The 23,291-nt window shown below is 44.5% G+C and overlaps 1 protein-coding gene across 1 annotated transcript in view; it reads right to left on the bottom strand.

Moving 5' to 3' along the window:
• LOC121359113 (transitional endoplasmic reticulum ATPase-like) overlaps positions 1 to 22,817 on the bottom strand; it is a 47,444-nt gene extending 24,627 nt beyond the window's left edge. The window contains exons 1-12 of the mRNA XM_041477822.1: positions 22,629 to 22,817; positions 18,123 to 18,234; positions 15,990 to 16,162; positions 12,901 to 13,043; positions 11,255 to 11,385; positions 9,414 to 9,545; positions 8,869 to 8,971; positions 5,997 to 6,130; positions 5,593 to 5,728; positions 4,493 to 4,605; positions 3,764 to 3,928; positions 3,531 to 3,653 (exon numbers count right to left, since the gene is read on the bottom strand). Of these exons, the coding sequence (XP_041333756.1) occupies positions 3,531 to 3,653; positions 3,764 to 3,928; positions 4,493 to 4,605; positions 5,593 to 5,728; positions 5,997 to 6,130; positions 8,869 to 8,971; positions 9,414 to 9,545; positions 11,255 to 11,385; positions 12,901 to 13,043; positions 15,990 to 16,162; positions 18,123 to 18,234; positions 22,629 to 22,645 (1,482 nt within the window). The 5' untranslated portion in view covers positions 22,646 to 22,817. The remainder of the gene's footprint in view (positions 1 to 3,530; positions 3,654 to 3,763; positions 3,929 to 4,492; positions 4,606 to 5,592; positions 5,729 to 5,996; positions 6,131 to 8,868; positions 8,972 to 9,413; positions 9,546 to 11,254; positions 11,386 to 12,900; positions 13,044 to 15,989; positions 16,163 to 18,122; positions 18,235 to 22,628) is intronic.
• Positions 22,818 to 23,291: the final 474 nt, after the last annotated feature.

Below are 23,291 nucleotides of genomic sequence, written 5' to 3'. Positions count from 1 at the left end.
CAGGCACTGGTATAGGCTGGGGGTGACCTGCTGGAAAGCAGCTCTGCAGAGAAGGACCTGGAGGTCCTAGTGGACAACAAGCTGTCCATGAGCCAGCAGTGCCCTTGTGGCCAAGAAGGCAAATGGGATCCTGGGGTGCATTAAGAAGAGCATTGCCAGCAGGTCAAGGGAGGTGGTCCTGCCCATCTACTCAGTCCTAGTGAGGCTGCATCTGGAGTACTGAGTCCCATTCTGGGCTCCTCAGTACAAGAGAGACATGGAGCTCCTGAAGCAGGTCCAGCGGAGGGTGACAAAGATGATTAAGGGACTGGAACATCTTTTTTATCAGGGAAGTCTGAAGGAGCTGGGCCTGTTCAGCCTTAAGAAGAGACAACTGAGAGGGGGACCTCATCAATGTGTATCTGTATCTGAAGAGAGGATCATCAAGAGGATGGACCAGGCTCTTCTCAGTGGTGCCAAGCAATAGGATGAGAACCAACAGGCAGAAACTGATGCACAGGAAGTTCCACCTGAACATGAGGAAGAACTTTTTTACTGTGCAGGTGACTGAGCACTGGAACAGATTGCCCAGATAGGTTGCGGAGTATCCCTCAGTGGAGGTATTCGAGAACTGTCTGGATGCAATTCTGTGACATGTGCTCTGGGATAACCCTGCTTGAGCAGGGGGGTTGGACCAGATGATCCACTGCAGTCTCTTCCAACCTCAACTGTTCTGTGACTCTGCCCCCGTGCTCCGCTCTTCTGAGACCCCACCTGGAGTATGGTGTCCAGTTCTAGGGCCCTCAAAATAAGGATGTAGACCTGCTGATGCAAACACAGCAGAGAGCTGATCAGGGGGCTGGAGCACCTCGCCTATGAAGATAGGCTGAGAGAGCTGGGGCTGTTCAGCCTGGAAAAGGCTCTGGGGAGATCTTAGAGCAGCCTTCCTGTACCTAAAGGGTGCCTACAAGAAAGCCAGAGCAGGACATTTTACAAGTACGTGTAGTGATAAGAGAAGAGGGAATGGCTTCAAACCGAATGAGGGTAGAAAAAAATCTTTACTGTGAGGGTGGTGAGGCACTGGCATAGGTTGCCCAGAGAAGTTGTGGACATTCCATCCCTGGAAGTATCCAAGGTCAGGCTGGATGGGGCTCTGAGCAACCTGGTCTAGTGGAAGGTATCCCTGTCCATGTGTATTCAGTTTGCATGGCCTGGTTTTGGTAGCGGGGGGGCTACAGGGGTGGCTTCTGTGAAAAGCTGCTAAAAGCTTCCCCCATGTCTGGCAGAACCAATCCCTGGCAGCTCCAAAGACAGATGTGCTGCTGGTCAAGGCTGGCCCAATTAGAAATGGTGGTAATGCCTCTGTGATAACATATTTAAGAAGAAAGAAAAGTCATTGCGCAGATGTAATTGCAGCCAGAGAAGAGTGGGGTGAGAATATGTGAGAAGAAAAACTATGGAGACATCAAGGTCAGTAAAGAAGGAGGGGGAGGAGGTGCTCCAGGCACCAGAGCTGAGATTCCCCTGCATCCTGTGGGTAAGACTATGGTGAAGCAGGCTGTCCCCCTGCAGCCCATGGAGATCAATGGGGATGCAGAGATCCACCCGCAGCCTGTGGAGGACACCCATGCCAGAGCAGGTGGATGCCTAAGAGGAGACTGTGACCCCGTGGGAGGCCCATGGAGAGAGGAGCCCTTGCTGGAGCAGCCTGTACTTGGACAACTGCACCCCATGGAAGAGTGATTCAAGCTGTAGCAGTTTGAGGACTGTTGCCCATGGGATGGACTCACATTACAGCAGTTCACATTTAGCTGTTGCTCGTGAGATGGACTCACATTGGACAAGTTCATGGAGAACTGTCTCCCATGGCGAGGGACCCCACAGTGCAGCAAGGGAACAACTCCTCTCCATAAACAGTGGAAGAAACCACGGGTAATGGACTGACCAAAACCCCCATTCCATCTCCTTGCACTGCTGGGGTAGGAGGTAGAGCTGGAAAGGAGGGAGTGGTGGGGGAAGGTGTTTTTTTAAGGGTTCATTTTACTTTTCATTGTCCTGCTCTGATTTTGTTAGCAATAAATTCAATTCATACTCTAATTAGAGCCTATTTTGCCCACTGTGGTACTTGATGAGTGATCTCTCCCAGTCCTTGTCTCAACTCATGAACCCTTTGTTAAATTTTCTCTCCTCTGGCTGGCTGCAGAGGGGAGTGAGAGAGCAGCTTTGGCAGGTGCCTGGCATTCAGCCAGGGTCAACCCACTACACCATGGCTGGAGGGTTTGGAATGATCTTTGAGGTCCTTTCCAACCCAAATAATTTCGATTTCTGGTGGGTTAAACACAAGAGTCTGCCTGCTCAGTGCCACTGGTGTTTTTCAATGGGCACTGGTTTAAAAAGCATCACAGCTAAATTGTAAAGCCTATGAACTAAGTGCCAGTTCAGGTAGTTTTCCAGCACATTTAACCCCAACTTCAATTTGCCCTGCAAAAGCAAATGAGAACAGCTAGCTCATTATCTAACCTATTTTCTCTGCCCTCCAAAGCCAGTCAAGATGTCTGATGTGAGCATTTATCCTTCCAACGTGATCAGAGATAGGTGATGATTTTAATGACAGAAGTTAGATTGAAAAGTAGATTCTTTTATTCACAGACAGGCTGTTTCTACAGTGCAACTGAAAGCAGGGATGTATCAAACCCAAACCACCCCAATTCCACAGACTGTTCATGACTTTGTTCCAGCTTCTCCTTTCATAGAAGGCTTCAATTACTTCTCACCTCTGTGCTAACACTGCTGCAAAGTCAAACTTCAGAGGCTCTCTGCATGAGAATCTTCATCTACTTTCTAGCATATTAAAGCCATCACATAACAGGATTCTTGGCAGCAGTGCTATTGCTAGTCTCCACTTAAGAGAAGCAGAACTGCTGCTGTTCCTGCATGTAGCACAACACCCACCCAAGATGTCCCTGTATACTCAGCTCAGGAAAGCCTGATGCTGCTTCCCAGCACCTCCCTCTCCCCAGGTTCACTAAGATGGAACAGCATGATATTTTCAGTCCATTACATAAAAATACCATATAAACTTTGCATTTACCCTGGTCACAGCCCAAACAGGAATGTGCAGAGGTTCTGAATTTTATTATTGTCCTGGTTCTGGCCAGGACAGGGTACCACCTCACGTCATGCAGGGGGCAGAGGGAGGGGGTCCCTTTGAGTTGGATAGTGTGAAGCAAGCAGTTGGGGATAACATCATGGTCCGTATGGTGAGCATTCACATGTGAATCATTCACCTGTCCTGTACACTGTTATTAATACTGTTCATTTTCTTATCTCATTGCTGTTTCCAGTAAATTGTTCTTATCTCAACCCATGATTTTTACCTTTTCTGCCTCCAATTCTCCTCTCCATCCTGCCACAGGGGAGGGGGGAGTGAGTGAGCAGCATGTGGTTTGGAGTGTTTCAATGGGAACACTTAATTGGGGAATACCATTTCTAAACCATGACAATCATTATTTTTCAAGTTGACTAGGAAAAAATCTGTTGGAAACCCTTACCTGTACAAGTTCCTGGAGTTCTCTCTTTACATCTTCTAGACCACCAATATCTTCCCAGGTAACTTGTGGCACTTCCACCACAGTCTCCCGAAGAGCAGAAGGGTTGCTCTGGCTCAGAGCCCACTGTCGTTAGAAGAAACAGCATTATATCAATTCTAATATTTTATGTTCACTTGCTTCAGATAAGCAATTAGACATTGCACACAAAAGAAAGAAGGGTACTCCTCCATTACCCTGAAGTCATCCATGGTCACAGCCAGCGAGTTCATCACTTCAGCATCGATGGTTTCATCTTCTAGGTCTATGAGATCCATCTTCTTTCTGATTGCCTGAAGAGCAGCTTCTGAGCAAAGAGCAGCCAAGTCAGCACCAACATGGCCATGGGTCTCGTTTGCCACCTGAAAGCAGAGCATTAACTATGACTCTCAGGAACACAAGCAAGCACTCTTCAAGGGCAATGCATGCTCTGGTCCTTCATTCAGAGGTGCAACAAAACTCTGAAGGACAGAAACATTAGTGCTTTGCTGCAAATTCAAGATAAGTGCTATCACATTTAGCAGCCAAAGACACTGCTGTTCCACCTCTTACTTGAGAACAAAGTTGCAACTGGAATAGATAGTGTGCAGAAAGATAACCCTGAGGACTGCAGTTCTTCATTCAGGACAGAGATTAGATCCACCCAGTATTACTACAATGTTCAGCCAGCTCTGTGAGTGCTGTTTCAGGCTTGCTTTATTTTTAAAGAGAATGCCACAGCAAACAAACACAGGACAGTGGCAAGGCACTTCCAGACCGGACTGGTACACATTTGTTTCACTTAGCCACAGCATTCTTAACTAGCAAGTGAGGATTTTTGGTCACTGGTAATCTAGTTAGGAGGAAGCTCAGAGATCACATATTTGCTCAGTTTCACGCTGTCCTAAATGAGCAGAGGCAAGCTTTCATAATAGCATGCTACTCACCTGTTCCAGATCCACATCATCAGCCAGTTTCATATTTTTTGTGTGAATCTGCAGGATCTCCAAGCGCCCAGTGGCATCTGGGATACCAATATCTACCTCTCTGTCAAAACGACCTGAGGAGTACAAGCACACGTTGAGTTGCTGATTCTGCAAACTAAGGGAGCTACAGTTGATACCTTCCTCTGATACAGGAACTTGATGACAAGCCACAAACAATTTCAGAAAATGCCAGAGCTTTGGGTTTCTCTGCAGCATCAATCAGCACAGTAGCAGAGTCAGATCAGAGAAGGCAGAAAGGCTTATAGCCATTTAGGGAAAGTAAGACTACTGCATTAAGTAGAGTTCAGGATTATATAAACACAGAGGATTTCTGCTTTTTTTCCATTCCTAATTTATAGGAAAATATGCTATCCTAACCAACACACCATGGTACATTTTTATTTATTCCTACTTTTGTGTCCACAAATACTGAGAGATTAAATTTTTCAGAACTTTCACAGCAGTACCCAAGTGGTGAAAAACATGAACTGCCCCAATATCTGAGGAGGCAGGAAACTCATGTATTACTGCAGTATTAACTAGGGCATGTACATCTATCATTTTCTTCTAGCTATAGCTGTGCATTCAAATGCCTCACTAGACATTTAAGAGGCCATTTTTCCTGCAAATTTTATTTTACCAACTGGTCATACAACAGACGTTCATTTACACTGCAAAGTTTTGAAAACCTGAATCTCAGAAACTACCAGACTTTTCATCAATAAAAGATAAATGGGACAATTCAGAGCCGCCTGCAACCTGAGGCATGAACAACCCCTTAAGCATTTAGTCCTGAAATAGCCTCACCTAACTGATGCAGTGAAAAAATGTGCTACCCTCTAAGTATTTTATTATTTCTACAAGTTCTAATCTAATAAAGCATGAAAGATTATACCAAAAGCTGAAATCTAGAAATTATTTCCAAACAAGTAGCTGGAAAGAAGCTTATATAACACATAAGATGTTTAATATTAATTTCTACTCAGTCTTTCCAAGGTTCCTGAAGCACAGTCCATAACAAAGTATCTGATACACAAAAAAGAGATGGCATTTGTGGTTACCAAATCGCCTGAGAGCTGGGTCAATGCTGTTAGGTCTGTTGGTGGCTGCCATAACGATCACATGTGCTCTCTGTTTCAGTCCATCCATAAGAGTCAGCAGCTGAGACACGATGCGACGTTCCACCTCTCCGTGTGTCTGTGGAGAGAGAAAGTAATATTTAGACCAAAAGCTCTAAAACACAGCACAGGAGCTAGTACTGAACCAAAGCAGACAGATACAACAGACATGAGCTGTTAAGAAACATCGTAAACTACATCAGATTCTTCTGATACCCAAATTCTGACATCCAACTGCTTTCAAGCATTAAGTGAAATACTGCTTTACCCTATAGTCAAATGCAGAGACTCATGCCAGCTGCTACCAAAAAGGATGCACTCCTTTACCTTCTAAAGGCTTTCTTTACCTTCTCTCTTTTAGGAGCAATAGCATCCAGTTCATCAATGAAGATGATGGCAGGAGCATTCTTCTCTGCTTCTTCAAAGGCTTTCCTCAGGTTGCTCTCAGACTCACCAGCCAGCTTGCTCATGATTTCAGGACCTAAAAAAATAGTAACTGTGGCAACCAGAAGAGAGGCAGCTAACCCCAAAAACATGCAGCTGATTTTTTTTTTTAGTACAAGGTTCACATGTATCTATATTTCAAGCCAAAGCAAATACTATCAACCAAGTTCATTAAATTTACATCTGAACAGGCAAGACCAGCATGCAGAATTACTTACTATCATCATTTCAGTGTTTTCAGTTTAACAGAATGTAACACTAGCCAATGAGCTACCATTAGCTGCCTCTTCCCTTACCCTATTTCACACTTGGTGAGCTTCTCTGAAATGTGCCACCACACAGTTAATGCTCACAATGGAAGCAATCAAATTATATGGTGACAAGTTATCAGGGTAGGGAAAGAAAAAGCTGTAAGATACCAAAGCTGTCTATAGCATGCATTACACAGGTATGCATTTACCTCTATAAGATTTTATAAATGAGTTCCAAAAAACCCAACTGTTGGGAGGAATGGGTTAAAAAGCAAAACACTGGTGGAGTGCTCAAGTGACCTTGCAGCTGAAAATAACCCTTGATAAGGCTGTGTGAACAGTAGCCAGTGATCCTCTGGCATGAACTAACAGTGCCCATGTCTCTGCTTGTGTGCCCCTGTGCAGGTATTGCTTCAGGGATCCCTCAGTTATTTAGGTAATGGAAATAAATTTACTCTATGTTTTAGCCATGGGTTTATGGTTGCCCTGGCTGCCTGACTGTATTGACTCACACACCAACTAACCAACCAACCAACAGCAACAAGCCACCACCAAAAAAACAACACCCCAAACCCCATCTCCTCTCAAAGAATAAATAATAAAAATGTGTAACCACATTAATCCCAGAAGGAAGGGCAGCATTCCTCAGATCTCCTACAGTTGCTGAACACTAGTGCAGGCTCACAGATGTATTCTGTTTTTACAGATTTTCCATCATGCTGAAGGGAGTGGTAATGAAAAAAAAGTATGCTTCTAAAGGATCCAAGAAAAAGAAACCTGACCTTTGGAAGTGCAAGGCTGCCAGCTGACCGAAGCAGGCCAGCTGCAGAGACACTGGTATGAGCAGGTACTAAGAATGCTTCATTACAGGTGTCCTGGATTGTCAAGCAAATTGTATTCTATTTGCCATTTGTATGGCAGTTGTCTTCTGTTAGGTGGGCAGTTTTTCTTATCTCTTTCACAACCACTCCTCCCTCCAGGGAGACATCTGCTAATAATAGGCTATTGAATGTCACTGCATGACTGATAAGAACTACAGCATCCCATTGTGAGATGCTCTGCCCAGAGGGAAGAGCCAAGCATTCCTACCCAGATATAATCTTGAGTTTCTGGAACAGGAGCACAGCTTTCTCCACTGGATTTCCCAGAAGAACAGCTGCCTCTTCCACTGAATCTTCAGAGGAAGACTACACCCTTCTGCAGGATCCCTGCTCCAACAGAATCACACCTGACACTCCAGGAGGACTGCAGCCACATTTCCAATTGGACTGCTACCAGCACCCTGACCAACAGGGTGTCAGGTTGTGTTCTGACTCTGTCAGTGTTGTTTTAGTTTACTGCATTGTTTATTTTATATTTTTTTAAATTTTCTTCCCTATTAAAAAACTGTTATTTCCTGCTCCCATATTTTTTGCCTGAGAGCCCCTTAATTTAAAATTTATAGCAATTTGGAGGGGGGGAGGGGGGTTTACATTTTCCATTTCAGGGGAGGGTCCTGCCTTCCTTAGCAGACACCTGTCTTTCCAAACCAAGACAACAGGTAACTCACTAATTCATGCCAGCTTCATCTACAACACCATGCTTGGGACTAGCAGACAGAGAATGCATCACTAACTCTGACAATGTTATTTTTATTATGCAATAGAAATAAAATGTCCAGTTCATTAGCATGCAGTAACACCTTCCACATACTTAGAAAGTATATGACAAAGACAACATATGGCTAAAAACAGTCCATTTATATCTGATATGTTGAGATATAAAGCAAGTCACTTCCCTACTGCTGCTCACTGCTATACTGTGCTATATACTTCTTTGCTTACTTAGACCTTCATGGGTCTAAGTGACTGAAATCAGAGAAGAAAAGCATCACTCCTTAAGTACAAATGTTCAGTTATTCCAACACTGAATGTAAAATGCCACAGAAAAGCACTGAGGAAAAGTCACAGTCTGATCTTTACAGGACATAAACCAGTATCCACCCCAACTGCTACAGGTGAAGAGTGATCAATAGGAGATTCTGTCACTTGGAGCTAAGTCCCAAGGTACTCATAGCTTTCAGGATAGTTCCTCACAATTAATGTTATATGAAATAGAACAGGTCTTGTGCTTTACATGAGGGAAAAACAAATCCACAGCAGATCAGCTTCTTTTCTGAATGAAACATGCTGGCAGCAACAGAAACAAGTGTCCTGCACCCATACTCATAGAATAATCTCACCACTCCCAGCTCTGCCCTCAACAACATATGCGAACACTAAGCCAGACAGACTCCAGGTCCCTGTATTGCGAAGCTGTCTTTCCAATGAGCCAGCTACAAAACAATCAAGCTTAAGGGAAGTGCCACAACAGATACTTCCACACAAATGGCCTCCAAGTGTCCACAGATGCACACTTCAAAGAGGCAAGAAAGGATGTCAGGGAGACAGCGTGGCTCTACAAGCCCTATTGACACCATTCCTTACCATAAGATGAACAAGTGAGCACACAGCAGACCTGGGGCCAAAGCAGCCACAAAACTTACCATTGATCAGGAAGAAGAAAGCCCCTGTTTCGTTGGCCACCGCTCGGGCAATCAGTGTTTTACCAGTGCCAGGAGGACCATACAGCAGGATCCCACGTGGAGGCTGAGGACAAAGGCAAGGGATTTAGGTGGTGAGTATCTGAATGCCTAAGTAGATTCACAGCAAATCTGTAAGCATTTGATAAAACCAGTCTGAAATTGTGATGCAATCTTATGCAACAGCTGCCACGTCAACATTGCTATCAACACCCTTACTACTTCACACAACACACAACAAAAACCTTGCCAGTAACTGGCAGCGCTGATTCAAAGCACCCCTCTGCTTTGCAAGTTGTCAGTACTTTAATCTGTGTCCAAAACATGTAAGGAGATACTTTCCTAACACCAGCATTTAAAAAAGCCCCAAACATAAGCAAACCAAACCCCCCCCCCCAAAAAAAAAAACCCAAATTACTTATTCCCCTCCCAAAACCTCATGAACCTCTGATATCAAGTCATCTTCAAGGGCAAGCCCACTCATCTACTTGGTGCACATGGGGACATACCTTCACCCCTATGGCCTTGAAGAGAGCAGGGTGTCGGAGGGGAAGTTCCACCATTTCTTTGATTTGAGCCAGCTGCTTCCGGCAGCCACCAATGTCATCATAGCCCACTTCATTCAGCGACTCCTCTTCATCCTACCCAGGAGGAAATACATTAAACATCTGAGTTAAAACAGTAGCTCAACAATCCATCCTAGTCTACAGAACCCAGGTTTTTGCTCATTGCCATTTCTTTGATGTCTTGAGTTTCTAATTTTCAAGTCTTTCTGGTATCTTCTACAACTGTTTCTTAGCTCTCTCTTCCCAGGCATGCAGAGGGAAATTCCTCACTGAAGCCTACCCTCTTGAATGCCAGCCTCTGCTGCCAGGGCCCCTACAGACTAGTGCAAAACAAGTTGTGTGACCCTCTGATTTGGCTAGCAAAAATGATAAGACAATGAAGCCCAGCATAAAATATACTTATTCCTTAAACTCTAAGTGGTATTTCTAACTACCTGACATACCCTAGCTACCATACAGTTCTCCAACACAGTGTTTTCTCTTGGGATTGACTCAAATTAACAGAAAATGTTACAATCCAGATGTGCAGATAAGACCACTTGCAACCAACTCTTTCAGTATAGCTCTACAGGATCCGTTCATTTGGCTGTCCAAATTTCTACTGGCCTTAGTTATCTGTAACATTAGGCCATGCTAAAATAAAATAACATAGCCTGGAATCTCAGAGGGGCTCAGTCCGAGTCCCACAAACTGGAACTACACTTCAAGCAGGTTGCTCAGGGCCTAGCCCTACCAAGTGCTGAAGGTCTCCAGGTCTGGAGGTTCCTGCCCTCTCCAGGCCTTGTTCCAGGGTTTGGAGAAGCCTTTTTCCATTGGGCATTTTCCTTGATCCAGCTTGTGTTATTGCTTCTAATCCTGTCCCTGAGTGCAGCTCTTGGGAGAGCCTGATTATCCACACCTTCCTATCAGGCAGTTGCCAGTAACGCTGAACCTTTGCCTTCCCTTCTTCGTGCTGCATCAACTCACTCCCAGCTGTTCCTCATTCATTCTGACCTCCAGCTCCCTCATCAATTTTGGTGGCCTTGGCTGAACTTGCTCCTATCTCTGTTGTATCCTGAAGAACCCAAACTGGACTCATCTAGTGCCCAGACATGGCCTCACTAGTGTCAAATAGAGGTGAATATTTTTGAAAAGGCAGAGCTAACTACAAACTAAGACTCAACCTGATTTGCAGGCGGTAAAAAGGCACTTACTTTATGAAGCATACAGCCACCTTAGCCCATTTCTGAGATTTCCTACTCTGTAACAGTAAGGTGGCCAAGACCTGACACACAATCCACTCAGGCTGCCTCAAGCTTGGGACACTCAAGGCTAGACACCTTAAGGGACTGGGAGGAAAAAAGAAAAAAAAATCCATAATTTACATTTCAAATTTCTCACTGAAAAAGTACCAATTGCTTTCTTTTCACATGGCATGAAATTCAGCAACATTGTGAGCCCTCCCTGCTAGGTATCAAGGGAATTTTAGAATTAAAAGATGAATCTAAGTCCAGCATGAGATATATGGAAGCAGATGCAAAAGAGCTGCTGCCAAAGTATGGCATCTCATCAGCAAACCTATGCACTGGTGCTATCTCAGCACATGAGGAAGGATACTGGAAGCACATTTCTCTGACTATCTTCAACAGCAGCTCATCTCCTGAAACCAGAGGTTTTAATCATTACATTCAATACACAAAATGCCAAAACAGGAACTGCAAACATTGCTGCTCTTAAGGAGTGTCACTAAAACAGATTTCAGACAGAGGGGATTCAGTAGAACTGCACAGCAGCATTCTGCTCACCTCTCTTTTGATGGGCTCTCCCTCACAATGGATCACTGTGTCCGGAGCCACTATGCAGTATGGGCTTGGATCTGTCTCCACCACTTTGAACTCCACTGCACGCATCCCTCCACGCACCAAGAAGATGTCACCTATAAAACCCCACATTTCAGTAGCCCACTGCAAAATGTCAACCCTTGTACTACCAGCAGCCCCAGAGGACAACAAAGTGGGTTACACAGGTATACACTGCTGGCATTTTTAACACTGCTCTGCATTTTAAATTCAAGAGCTGCATGTACTGTGACCACTCGAGCACCATCAAATTTCATCAAGAAACAAACAGCAAACAAAACCAGCAAACAATAGAAAAATAATATTCTGCCTAAATACAAAACACAAAGGCAAGGAATCATGATTCTTTTACATCCAGTTTCAATTTAACATTTCTAAAAATGGCAAAAAGCCTTGATTTAATCTAAATTAATTTTGAAGTTATTATAACTAGACTGGTTGTCTCCAAAAACAGAATAATATATGGTACTGCACTATGAATCCTAGGTAAACTGGACTACAGAAGCTGGATAAATTCAACTTGTGTACATATTGTATTAGGACCTATTTGTTCCAGCAGAAGTGCTACTAGCACAACTCTAAACGTATATTTGGTTTTTATGCACTTTCCCAATTATTAATTAAATTACTTTGGAAAACTGCATTTAGTCAGGGTGCCAGTTAGTATATCTAACCCATTGATTAATATGTAGGCAACTCCCCAATCCCATCAAGTGGTAGCAACTCAGGAGAAAAATCTCATTAAACAGACTTCAACCTAAGCCTTTTTTGATGTCCTCCCATCCCACGTAGCAAAAAACCACAGGAGAATGTCCTGGTGTCATCTGGGATAAGAGTTCATTTTCTTCTCAGTAGCTGGTACAGTGCTGTGTTTTGGATTCAGTATGAGAATAATGCTGATAACACACTGATGTTTTGGTTGTTGCTGAGCAGTGCTTACCCTGAGACAAGGGCTTTTCAATGTCTCATGCTCTGCCAGTGAGGAGCTGCACAAAAGAAACCAGGAGGGAGCATAGCTGGGACAGTTGATCTGAACTGGCCAAAGGGATATTCCACACCACAGAATGTCATGCCCAGTATGTTAACTGGGGGGAATTGCCCAGGAGCCACATATTGCGGCTTGAGGACAGGCTGGGCATCAGTCAGTGGGTGGTGAGCAACTGTATTGTGCATCACTTGTATCTCTTGCATTTTATTCCTCCCTCCCTCTCTCTCTCCAATTATTATTAGTATTATTATAATTAATATTATTAAACTGTTCTTACCTCAACCCATGAGTTTTACTTTTTTTCCAATCCTCCTCCCCATTGAGAAGGAGGGAGGAGGTATGAGCAAGCAGCTGCATGGTACTTAGTTGCTGGCTGGGATTAAACCATGACAGAGAACTATCAAGCTGTTCTACCAGCCAGCAACAGATATCACTCTTCTGAAGTTTAGGAAAAAATTAAATCCACAAGAGCAAAATCTTACTCTACAGTCATCAGTCTAATGCTCCATGTAGATCTGTGCAAGCTTCCAGAAATTCTTTTTCTTTGGTATCAGGACTAGCTCGCATTCACTGCCATCAGGACTTCAATAACAGGTGCTATTACCTTTCCTGATGGGTCTGTAAGCTTCCAGGAAATATGGCTTGAGATAGACCTCAAAGAGATTCCCTGTGATCCCTTCTACTGTGTCATCAATTGGTAACACATGGATACGTTTGCCATATTTCACATCTGGGCAAGGCTGGATGCTGCAACAGAAGAAAACTCCAGTTAACCATATCATGCTGGACTTAAACCCAAGTTTGGGAAAGGCAGTGATGTCCCTTCTCAGGCCAGTATAAATGCCAGAAAGGACCCTCCAAAGCCCTATGGAGACTTCCCACGTGCATAAGAATGCTGACAAGGCAAAAATCATGCTCATCAAAGAGCTCGTCTTTTCAACATGTGCTTTCCTTCACTCCTCTCAGCCCTATCCAAAACTGCTGAAGGGTTTTGTACTATCTCCCACCCCCGCTCTTCTGTAGCTCCCCTTTTCTGTGCCCAAGATACATTCACAAGTTACTAATGCAGCCTCAAGACCTGCAAGAGTCATAAGCTAACTTTTGTTTCAACACATGCTCCTGCACCTGGGTCAGGGCAATCCCAAGCACAAGTACAGGCTGGGTGGAGAATGGATTGAGAGCAGGCCTGCTGAGAAGGACTTAGGGGTATTGGTGGACAAGAAGCTTGATATAACTTGGTTATGTGCACTTGCATCCCAGAAACCAACTGTGTCCTGGACTGCATCTAAAGCAGCGTGGTCAGCGTAACGTCTTGGATGTAATAAACTGCATTTGGAAGAGCCGCCTGGAGTCCCACATCTCACATTTAGGCTCTTAGAGTCAGCAGGTTAAGGGAGGGGATTCTCCCTCTCTGCTCTTGTGAGACCCCACCTAGAATATGGTGTCCAGCTCTGGCCCCCCCAACATAAGGAGGTCATGGACCAGTTGGAGCAAGCCCAGAGGAGGCCACAAAGATGATAAGAGGGCTGGAGCCCCTCTCCTATGAAGAGAGGCTGAGAAAGTTGGGGCTGTTCAGCCTGGAGAAGAGAAGGTTCCAGCAAGACCTTATAGCACCATCCGGTACCTGAAGGAAACCTACAAGAAGGCTGGAGGGACTTTTTACAAAGGCATGCAGTGACAGGACAAAGAGGAATGTCTTCAAACTGAGAGAGAGATGACTTACATTAGATAATAGGAAGAAATTATTTACTGTGAAGGTGGTGAAGCTCTGGCACAGGTTGCCCAGAGAAGTTGTGGATGCCCCATCCCTGGAAGTGTTCAAGGCCAGACTGGATAGGGCTCTGAGCAGCCTGGTCTAGTGGAAGGTGTTCCCACCCAGGGCAGGAGGGTTGGAACTAGATGATCTTTGAGGTCCCTTCCAACCCAAACCATTCTGTGATTCCATGAGCTACTGCTGAACTAACTGTAAGGGAAAGGGATTTGAGAGGAAATCTTTGTTCCTTCCTCTCTTCCTCATAACTTAGAATAGAGTTCCTGTTGCTGATAAACCTGATTCTGAACAAAGGTTCTCAGTACCAACCAGGGATAGCTAGGTGTCTGTCAATCCCTTTTTGGGGAAATTAACATTTAGGGTAAAGTCTGAAGGCCCCTTCCCCCTTTTTAAATAAAAATTTCAGCTATTATTTTAAAACATAGGCCAACAGCCTACTGTAGCAATACATCAGAGCATCAAGCTGTGGTAGAGGCAGAAAGCTCAAACTGGCTTTGCCAGCTAAAAAAAGCCTATGGGCAATTGCAGCTGAGCACGCAAGTTTCATATGCTAGTTTGTTAGAGACTATTAGGAGATTGTTTAACTACATGCTTTACAGTGAAGGTATAGCAGAAGAGTAAATGAAAAGACAGACTGACCCACAGAAGGAAAACAGCTGACAGACTACAAGCAGGAAGCGATTAGTGCATGAATCTGGATTTTGGCAGAAACCAAGCCAAAGAAATTAACACAATAAGTACTTTAAGATCAGCAAGACAAACTTTGAGGGCAAGAGGTGTGAAAATTCTCTGACCCTTGCAATGAAGCCAAGACAATCAGTAACACATCTGAAAGGCTGAGAACTGTTACAGACAGTCCAAGCAGAGAAGGGGATAGCACCAGCTGAACTGTCACACTAGAAATTACTCTAACAGTAACCTCATATAAAGTAAGGATTCACCTTTATTTTAAATCCACAGTGCTCAAAGCACTGTTCCAACTACAGTCATGTTTAAAACTTGCATTTTCTAATGGTAGAGAGATGGGTGGAACAGACTTGTCCCTCTCCTCTACAGTTCATATGAAACACATTTTTATTTAAAGACTATTTCAGATATCACCCCAGGAAGTCTAGTGTCAGAAATCAGGTTCCAATTTTCCCAGAACATGCACAATATTCCAGATTAGAAGAATGCGCAGGAGAAATGTCTGCTCTCACATATCTAAACCTGCAAATTAGCATTTTTATGTTTAAGAAATGCTGACATATTTTTTCTTTCCACTCCCATCATAGAATGGAACCTGCCTCCTGTAAGCCAAAATGCATCCTTCAATGCTTTCCCACTACCTTCTGCAAGCATTGTACAAAATTCCTGCAACACTTCCAGCATTCCTAATTTTAAAATTATTTCATAACAAAAATTGGTATATAAACAACCTTCAGGGATTTTTAATATTGATATTTGACTGCTTCAAGTTTTAACTTCTGTTTGTTATAGGGCAGCTCAGTGCTTGAGCTAGCCATACTATAAGATCAATTACAATGTTGCTTACTAGTTTTCAGTTATCTTGCGAACATAAAAAATTTAGATGGAAAAAACTTGTGAATTCATTTGACAATGTAAATTTGGAAAGAATACTATGACAACAGTGGGGTAATTCAACTACTTAATGACAGGACCAGGGCTTGTGAAGGTCCCAAAGAGTCTTCAAGAATCTTAGTATTAATCTGAATATGCATACAGCCAGAAAGACATGCAAAAGTAAACTGAGATCCCTGATGTAAGACACACTTGAAAACATTTCTGCAACCTCCTCCAGAAGATGCAAGAATACTTCCTGCAGGACCCTGTCTCTGCTATGGAACAAAACAATTCAAAGCCAGGGCACAAATTATTTAGGCAACCCAGGGATACATAACAGTTAACAAACTAGTCCTCACCTGATGACGTCACCCAGGCGCACTCTCAAGTTGTTCCGAACAACCCTATTCATGCGAATCTTCTCATCTGAGCAGGTATCATCTGACAGAACAATACAGACTGCTTCTCTCCTCTTCTTTCCTTTTAGCAGGACAGTGTCTCCTCTAAACAGCTGCAGTTCATCCATTTTTGCCTGTAACCAATAACAGCATTAGAACAAACTTTTGACAAAACAATTGAAGGAAGCAGTTAGTGACCTGCTGAGCCCCTTACACTGTCACCGGTCTATGGAGCCAGATGAGATTCACCTGAAAGTACTGATGGAGCTGGTGGAAGAGCTCACCAAGCTACTCACCATCATTTATCAGCAGTCCTGATTAACAGGGGAGGTCCCAAAGGACTGGAGGTTGGCCAATGGGATACCCATCTGCAAGAAGGGTTGGAAGGAAGATCTGGGGAACTACAGGCCTGTCAGCCTGAACTCAGTGCCCAGCAAGATTATGGAACAGATCATCTTGAGTGCAATCACACAGCAGACACAGGACAACCAGGGGATGAGGCCCAGCCAGCATGGATTTAGGAGGAGCAGGTCCTGCCTGACCAACCTGAGCTCCTTTTCTGACCAGGTGACCTGCCTAGTGGATGAGGGAAAGGCTGTGGATGTTATCTACCTAGACTTCAGTAAAGCCTTTAACACTGTCTCCCATGGCATTCTCCTGCAGAATGCTGCAGTCCACAGCTTGGACAGGTGCACTCTGCTGGGTTAAGAAGTGGCTGGATGGTGTGGCCCAGAGCATGTTGGTGAATGGTGCTGCATCCAGTTGGTGGCCAGTCACCAGTGGTGTCCCTCAGGGATCAGTGTTTGGCCCAGTCCCGTTTAATATCTTTATTGATAATCTGGATGGGGAGATCAACTGCACCCTCAGTAAGTTCTCAGATGACATTAACTTGGGTGGGAGTGTGTAACTGCTGGAAGGTAGGAAGGCTCTACAGAGGGATCTGGACAGGCTGGATTGATGGGCTGAGGCCAATGATATGAGGTTCAACAAGGCCAAGTGCCAGGTCCTGCACTTAGGTCACAACAACCTCATGCAGTGCTACAGGCTTGGAGAAGAGTGGCTGGAAAGTGGACCAGTGGAAAAGGACCTGGGGGTGCTGGTTGACAGCAGCTGAACACAAGCCAGCGTGTAACCAGGTGGCCAAGAAGGCCAATGGCATCCTGGCTTGTATCAGAAATAGTGTGGCCAGCAGGCTGAGGGAAGTGATTGTCCCCCTGTACTTGGCACTGGTGAGGCCACACCTAGTACTGTGTCCAGTTTTGGGCCCCTCACAAGAAGGACGTTGAGATGCTGGAGCATGTCCAGAGAAGGGCAACAAGGCTGGTGAAAGGTCTAGAGAGTCAGTGATATGAGAAGTGGCTGAGGGAGCTGGGGTTGTTTAGCCTGGAGAAAAGGAGGCTCAGGGGAGACCTTATCACTCTCTACAACTCCCTGAAAGGAAGTTGTAGCCAGGTGGGGGTTGGCCTTTTCTCCCATGCAACCAGTGACAGGGTAAGAGGAAATGGCCTCAAGCTGCACCATGGGAGGTTCAGGTTGGACATCAGGAAGAATTTCTTCACGGAAAGGGTTGTTAAGCATTGGAACAGACTGCCCAGGGAAGTGATGGAGTCACCATCCCTGGAAGTGTTTAAGAAACAACCGGACATGGCACTTAGTGCTATGGTTTGGTTGACATGGTGGTGTTTCATCAAAGGTTGGACTCAGTGATCTTGGAGGTCTTTTCCAACCTTAATGATTCTATGAATTCAAGCATTTGAAGGAGAGTTAGTTGACTTTGAAGGATTACATCTTAGAAGCAATATACTAGATCTACAAAGACAGGGGTTTTCACTACACTAGTGAAGATCTAATCCTAAAGCCAGACTAAGGGCATGAGCTCAAGTGAATCCTAAAAGTTAGAATCAGAATGTATGTTATAGTTTATTAAAAATTATTATATATGATTATTTATTTAACCCACCTCCCTCACTTGTAACTGCTGCAGCTTCTGACACAAATACTTAGATTCATGTTGCAAAATTAGATTTCAAGTTAAAAGACAACAACAGCTTGCAAATTGTCAGAGTAAATGCTTTGCTTTTATAGGTGACACACCTGGGACAGTGACACAACACTGTTGTCTTCATTGATGGCTTCATCAACAATTAACCGATTAGGCCTGTTCTTCTGCTTCAGAATAGCAGTTGATAAGTCATCGCCTTTAGAGCTGGGAGAGAAAACAGAAGTTAAGGAGTCCAAGTGATATTGCTCCCCTTTTCACACCCACCTGTTTTGTTCTCCATTTTCTACAGGTTTCTTTGTTGTCTTGTCTTTTAGAAACTATACTTGTTTGCAAGTGTCCTGGTTTTGTCTGGGATAAGAATTAATTTTCTTCTCAGTAGCTGGTACAGTGCTGTGTTTTGGATTCAGTATGAGAATAATGCTGATAACACACTGATGTTTTGGTTGTTGCTGAGCAGTGCTTACCCTGAGACAAGGGCTTTTCAGTGTCTCATGCTCTGCCAGTGAGGAGCTGCACAAAAGAAACCAGGAGGGAGCATAGCTGGGACAGTTGATCTGAACTGGCCAAAGGGATATTCCACACCACAGAATGTCATGCCCAGTATGTTAACTGGGGGGAGGTACCTGGAAGAGGAGCCAATCTAGGTTTGGGAAGGGGGTCTGGCATCAGTCAATTTACTACTGAAATGGATACAAGCTATGAAGCTATCTATAAAAAGAAGTGGTCAGTGAGATGCTGCTGACTCTAAGATGCTTTGCCTAAAAGAATTAGTCAGACTCATCTGAAATCACATATAACTGCTGCCACAGAAACAAAAGCTCAAGTCTATTTAGCGTCAAATCCCAGATAAACAGGGGAATTAAAGGACAATGCTGTAGCTCTCCTGACAGGAAGAGCTGTAAGAGTTTAGCCTGTCAAAGCCTATTAGTTAAACCTAGCAAGCCAGTAGAAATATTCAAGTGCTCATGAAAAATGGGGTTTACTTTTTTTTTGAAGATATAAGCACCTTTTCATAATACCGCCACAGGACTCACTGCAGCTCTAGCCTATTACACCAGAAGATATGTGACATAATTCGTTTGCCTTGACAAAATTGAGCACACCAAACAACAAGGAAATGGAAGGAAGGCAGATTAATTTATTTACTTCAAAATCTAATGTAGCAAATAGTTCATTTTACAAAATAAATATGAACTTGAACTAACTGATTCCTAAGGAGCTCTTAGAAGTTGTATATTAGCCAACCACAATAGCAGCAGATTATTGTAACTTGCCTTGGTGGGCATCTGACTACTCTCTCAAAGCAGTCCAGATGTGCCAGTGACTAAGGTCAAAACAAACTTAGCACAGTTTGATTCTCACCAAAAAAAAAAGAAAAAAAAAAAAAGTCTTCCTTTGTCCTAAGCAAACAGCAACCACCAGCAGAGTAGGAAGCTTTGCGGACAATGGTGCTAGATGTACACTTTGGCTCCATTTTGCTGTTTTAGGGACAAAATAACCAGAAGAAATCAAACCTTGAGTGGAAGTGGCAGAGCAAACAGCTACACAGCATAAACACAGACTGTGTCAGCAGTGCATTACTTGACAGGTTCACTGCATTTTTAAAAGCCACCTTTTCCCTCTCTTTATTAAAGAAAGCAAGAGGTGAGAAATCAACATCCGTCACTTTCAATGACCATGTGAGATGTTACAGATTCATTTTCTAAACCCAAAGAAGACACAAGAAAAGCTATTGGATACCTCCAGGGAGGAGCTCATGAATTCATTCCCTCTTAAACCTAAAACATGGTCCTGGTACAGTCCTAAAAGGTCTGGGATTTCCAGGAAAACAGAGTGCAACAAGAAACCAATAAATCATCAGGCCAAACAGGATCTTGTGGTTAAAGCAGTGGATAAAAACAACCACCTACTTGTAAGGACCTTGCCTCAACATTCCTGGACACTGGAAATTAATGTAGCATGTATATTTTAAAACATAAGCTAAGGGACACAAAAAAAACAATTTAGCCTATTCAAAGTGTAAATGCAAATCATATCCCTCTACACATGAAATGTGGATCCAAAGGCCTTTTGATAAGAAACCAATGCCAGACTTTGGCTATATGTCATCACTGAAACTGAGCAGCTGCCCCTCAGGATGTAGAAATTGCTGTGCAGCCTAAAAAATGGTCTGGGATACAATATAAAAATAAATAGAAGAGGAACTGGGCAGCAAGTGGAAGCTTTTGGACCAAAACTTCCAATAAATCAAAAGTTGTATTATATATATCTGGAAAAAAAGTTCAGATACCTTTGAACACACAGAAGTGCTGAAGAGCACAGCAAGATGTCCACTTAGTTCTGCTGAGTGTGAGAAAAAAAGTTTTAGTACTGAAGAACTGAATCTGCAGTTTTCTAAGTAAGAAGCAAAACTGGATCAGTGTTGTCAGTACATTGCTGCACTTAAAGCAATTGAAAAGCTCTCCAAGAAACACGGCATGTAAGTATCTAAACACATGGGGTCAGCTTCAGTTATCTGACCTAACAGTTCTGCTGACAAAGAAAAAAAAGGTGTTAAGAAATTATGACAGCTACACAGGAGTGATGTTATTTCTCTTACAGACAAGAGTAAGGACTTTGACAGACAAGCACTACCTATCTTCCAATAGCAATTTAGAATATTATTATCACCATTTGCTATCACTGCATCTCTCCTGGGGGTTCATAAAATCATAGAATGGTTTGGGTTGGAAGGGATCTCAAAGATCATCTAGTTCCAGCCTTTGGCCCTGGAAGTGTTCAAGATCTGGCTTGATGGGGCATTGAGCAATCTGGTCTAGCAAAAGGTGTCCCTGCCCATAGCAGAGGGGTTGGAACTACATGATTGTTAAGGTCCCTTCCAACCCAAACTATTCTGATTCTACAATTACATCACTTCATCACTTTTCTGTGTCAGAGCTTTCCTTGTTCAGCATGTGATAATGCCCAGAGGCTATGCATTGTGGTAGACAGTATGAAGAGTGAGATCAGAAAGTAATTACCAAATCTTCTGAAAACAACTACCAACCTTCAGAGCTCCACATAAAGTAGGGAACTAACTTGTTCCTGCATGTCTATGTTAAATATACAATGAAAAGTCACCAACTCAAAATTTATTTCAGCTTTAGTAACTAAAGTGAAAACAGTCATACCTCCTGTATGCTGGTGTACCTTTTTATCAATATCCTCATGAACTCACTTCCTAGATAAAATCTGTCAGTGTTTTTTTACCACCCTGAACATCCTAATTACAGTCTGAAATACTTTCTTTGGGTAAGTATTTAAAAAAAAAATCCCTTGAAGTAAATGAGTGGAATATCTGATGATTGCAGCCGCTTTACTGGAACACCACATGACAATCAAGCAGCGAGTTCATACCCATGCTCAAGATGCTAAATTCTCAGATACTGTTTCAGACAGGTACGCACACAAATCCAAGAATTTTTTCAGAAACACTCTATTAGGTCTTGCAATGCTATACTCTGTGCTAAAGCTCAATTAGACAAGATGGCTGCCAACAGCACTGACCCAAAAATTGTAACGAAGAAGTAACTGTTTTCCAGTTGTACAGGAACTTTTTTTGATTCCTATGTGTTGAGAATAACTTTACAAAAACATAAATTTCTTTTTAATAACACTGCTCACCTCAGACTCAAAACACACCTCTGAGACCATCACTTCCATCACAAGCTCTACCACAGACCTTAAATTCTTGGCACACCTTGCTGGAACTGACTTAAGACCAAGTGGGTCCAAATTGCAGAAGTTGCAAAAGAAAAGGAGAAGATAAACCACAGACACTAAAGGGACTGAAAGAGCCTCTGGTGAAGCCAACAAGTCACTTGAAGTATTCTTGGATTTGGAAATTCGCTTTAGGTTTTATTTTTACTCCTCTCAAGGGACTGTGAAGTGACTTGCACACGTGAGCTGGGCGCAGAGAGGCCAGTATTACTCAACTGACTTTTGAGGAGCACAAAATATGACCCTCAGCCTGGAACTGAAGACAGTGAGGCAAGACACTAGAGACAAAAATAGAGCTGATTGCTTCAGCTGCCACAGGGGCTAGTCCGGTACAACAAATCTGCCTCTTCCAATGTCAAGTCTCTTCCAGCCCCGATCCGAGGGCCGCTGCGGACCTGCGGGGAGGAAACCAGGACACGCCTCTTCCCCCTCACGTCCCGGCCAGCCGCTCACCCCAGCGCTCCGGGCTCTAGAAAACAGAGCCTTTCCTGGATGAGGCCTAGCCCAGGCGAGATGGCCCCGGCCAAGCCTCGCCCCGCATTACTCAACACTTCCCGAGGAGGCCCGGCAGGCGAGGGGCGGTGGTACCTAGGGCCCCACGGCGGACAAGCTCCTGGCTGGGCAAACACGAAGAGCAGCCCATCCCCCTCCCGGCCCCACCCCCACTTCCTCAGAACCTGAATGACACAGCGGGATCGGGAGGAGGATTGGGCCCGCCGTCAGGCCCAGCCTGGGTAGCGCCGCGCGAAGGCGAGGTAAGGAGAGCTAGGCCGAGCCAGGCCCAGCGCCACCGCAGCGGGGCCTAGGCCGCGGCCTGCCGGCGGACGGCCCACACTTACTCGGATCCTGAGGCCATGGCGCTGAGAGGAAAAGAGGTGAGGCGGCCGGCAACAGCTCCTCAAGACGGGTGACGGTAGGTCTCGGACAGACTCGCAGAAGTGATGGTACGTCAGGACGCTTCGCGTTGACTGAACCTCAGAACCGACTCATCGGAAGAGGAAACTCCGCCTCGCGCTGCCTCACCCGCTTAACAACAGCGTGCGCTGACCAATCGGAAATTTCGTCCGGCCACCATCTCAGCCAATCGGAAAGGTGGAAGCGAGGGGACGAGGAAAAAAAAACGCGCACTCTCCCTCCTCCGCCCCGCTCCTATTCTCTCCCAATCATCATGAGCCAATAGCAACACCCGTCAGCTAATTGCAGCGCCTTCCTTGCTGTGGCTGTTCTATAGGGCAATACGGGTCGAGCAGGCAATGGCAAAAATCCACCAACGCGAAAATCCAGGCGGAAAGTCCCACTACGACAGCCATCCGAGCTACCCTCGCCTAGCGATTGGCTAAGCACCCGAGGAAAGGGAAACGTGTGGGAAGGATTGCAGCCAAGCAGGAGGGGCGGGAGGCGAGTGCTCGAGTGCGCTTTGCGTGCCCGGGCTCACCTGACTGGACCGCGCGCCTAGGTTTGGACCCGTAAAAGGTGGTCTCTTTGCGGCCTCGGCGAGGCTT

The sequence above is a fragment of the Pyrgilauda ruficollis genome, unplaced genomic scaffold, assembly GCF_017590135.1.
Source record: "Pyrgilauda ruficollis isolate IOZ18807 unplaced genomic scaffold, ASM1759013v1 scaffold414, whole genome shotgun sequence".
Lineage (NCBI taxonomy): Eukaryota > Metazoa > Chordata > Aves > Passeriformes > Passeridae > Pyrgilauda > Pyrgilauda ruficollis.
Note: the sequence above shows the minus strand (reverse complement) of the source record. Positions and strands in the feature narration are given on the sequence as shown.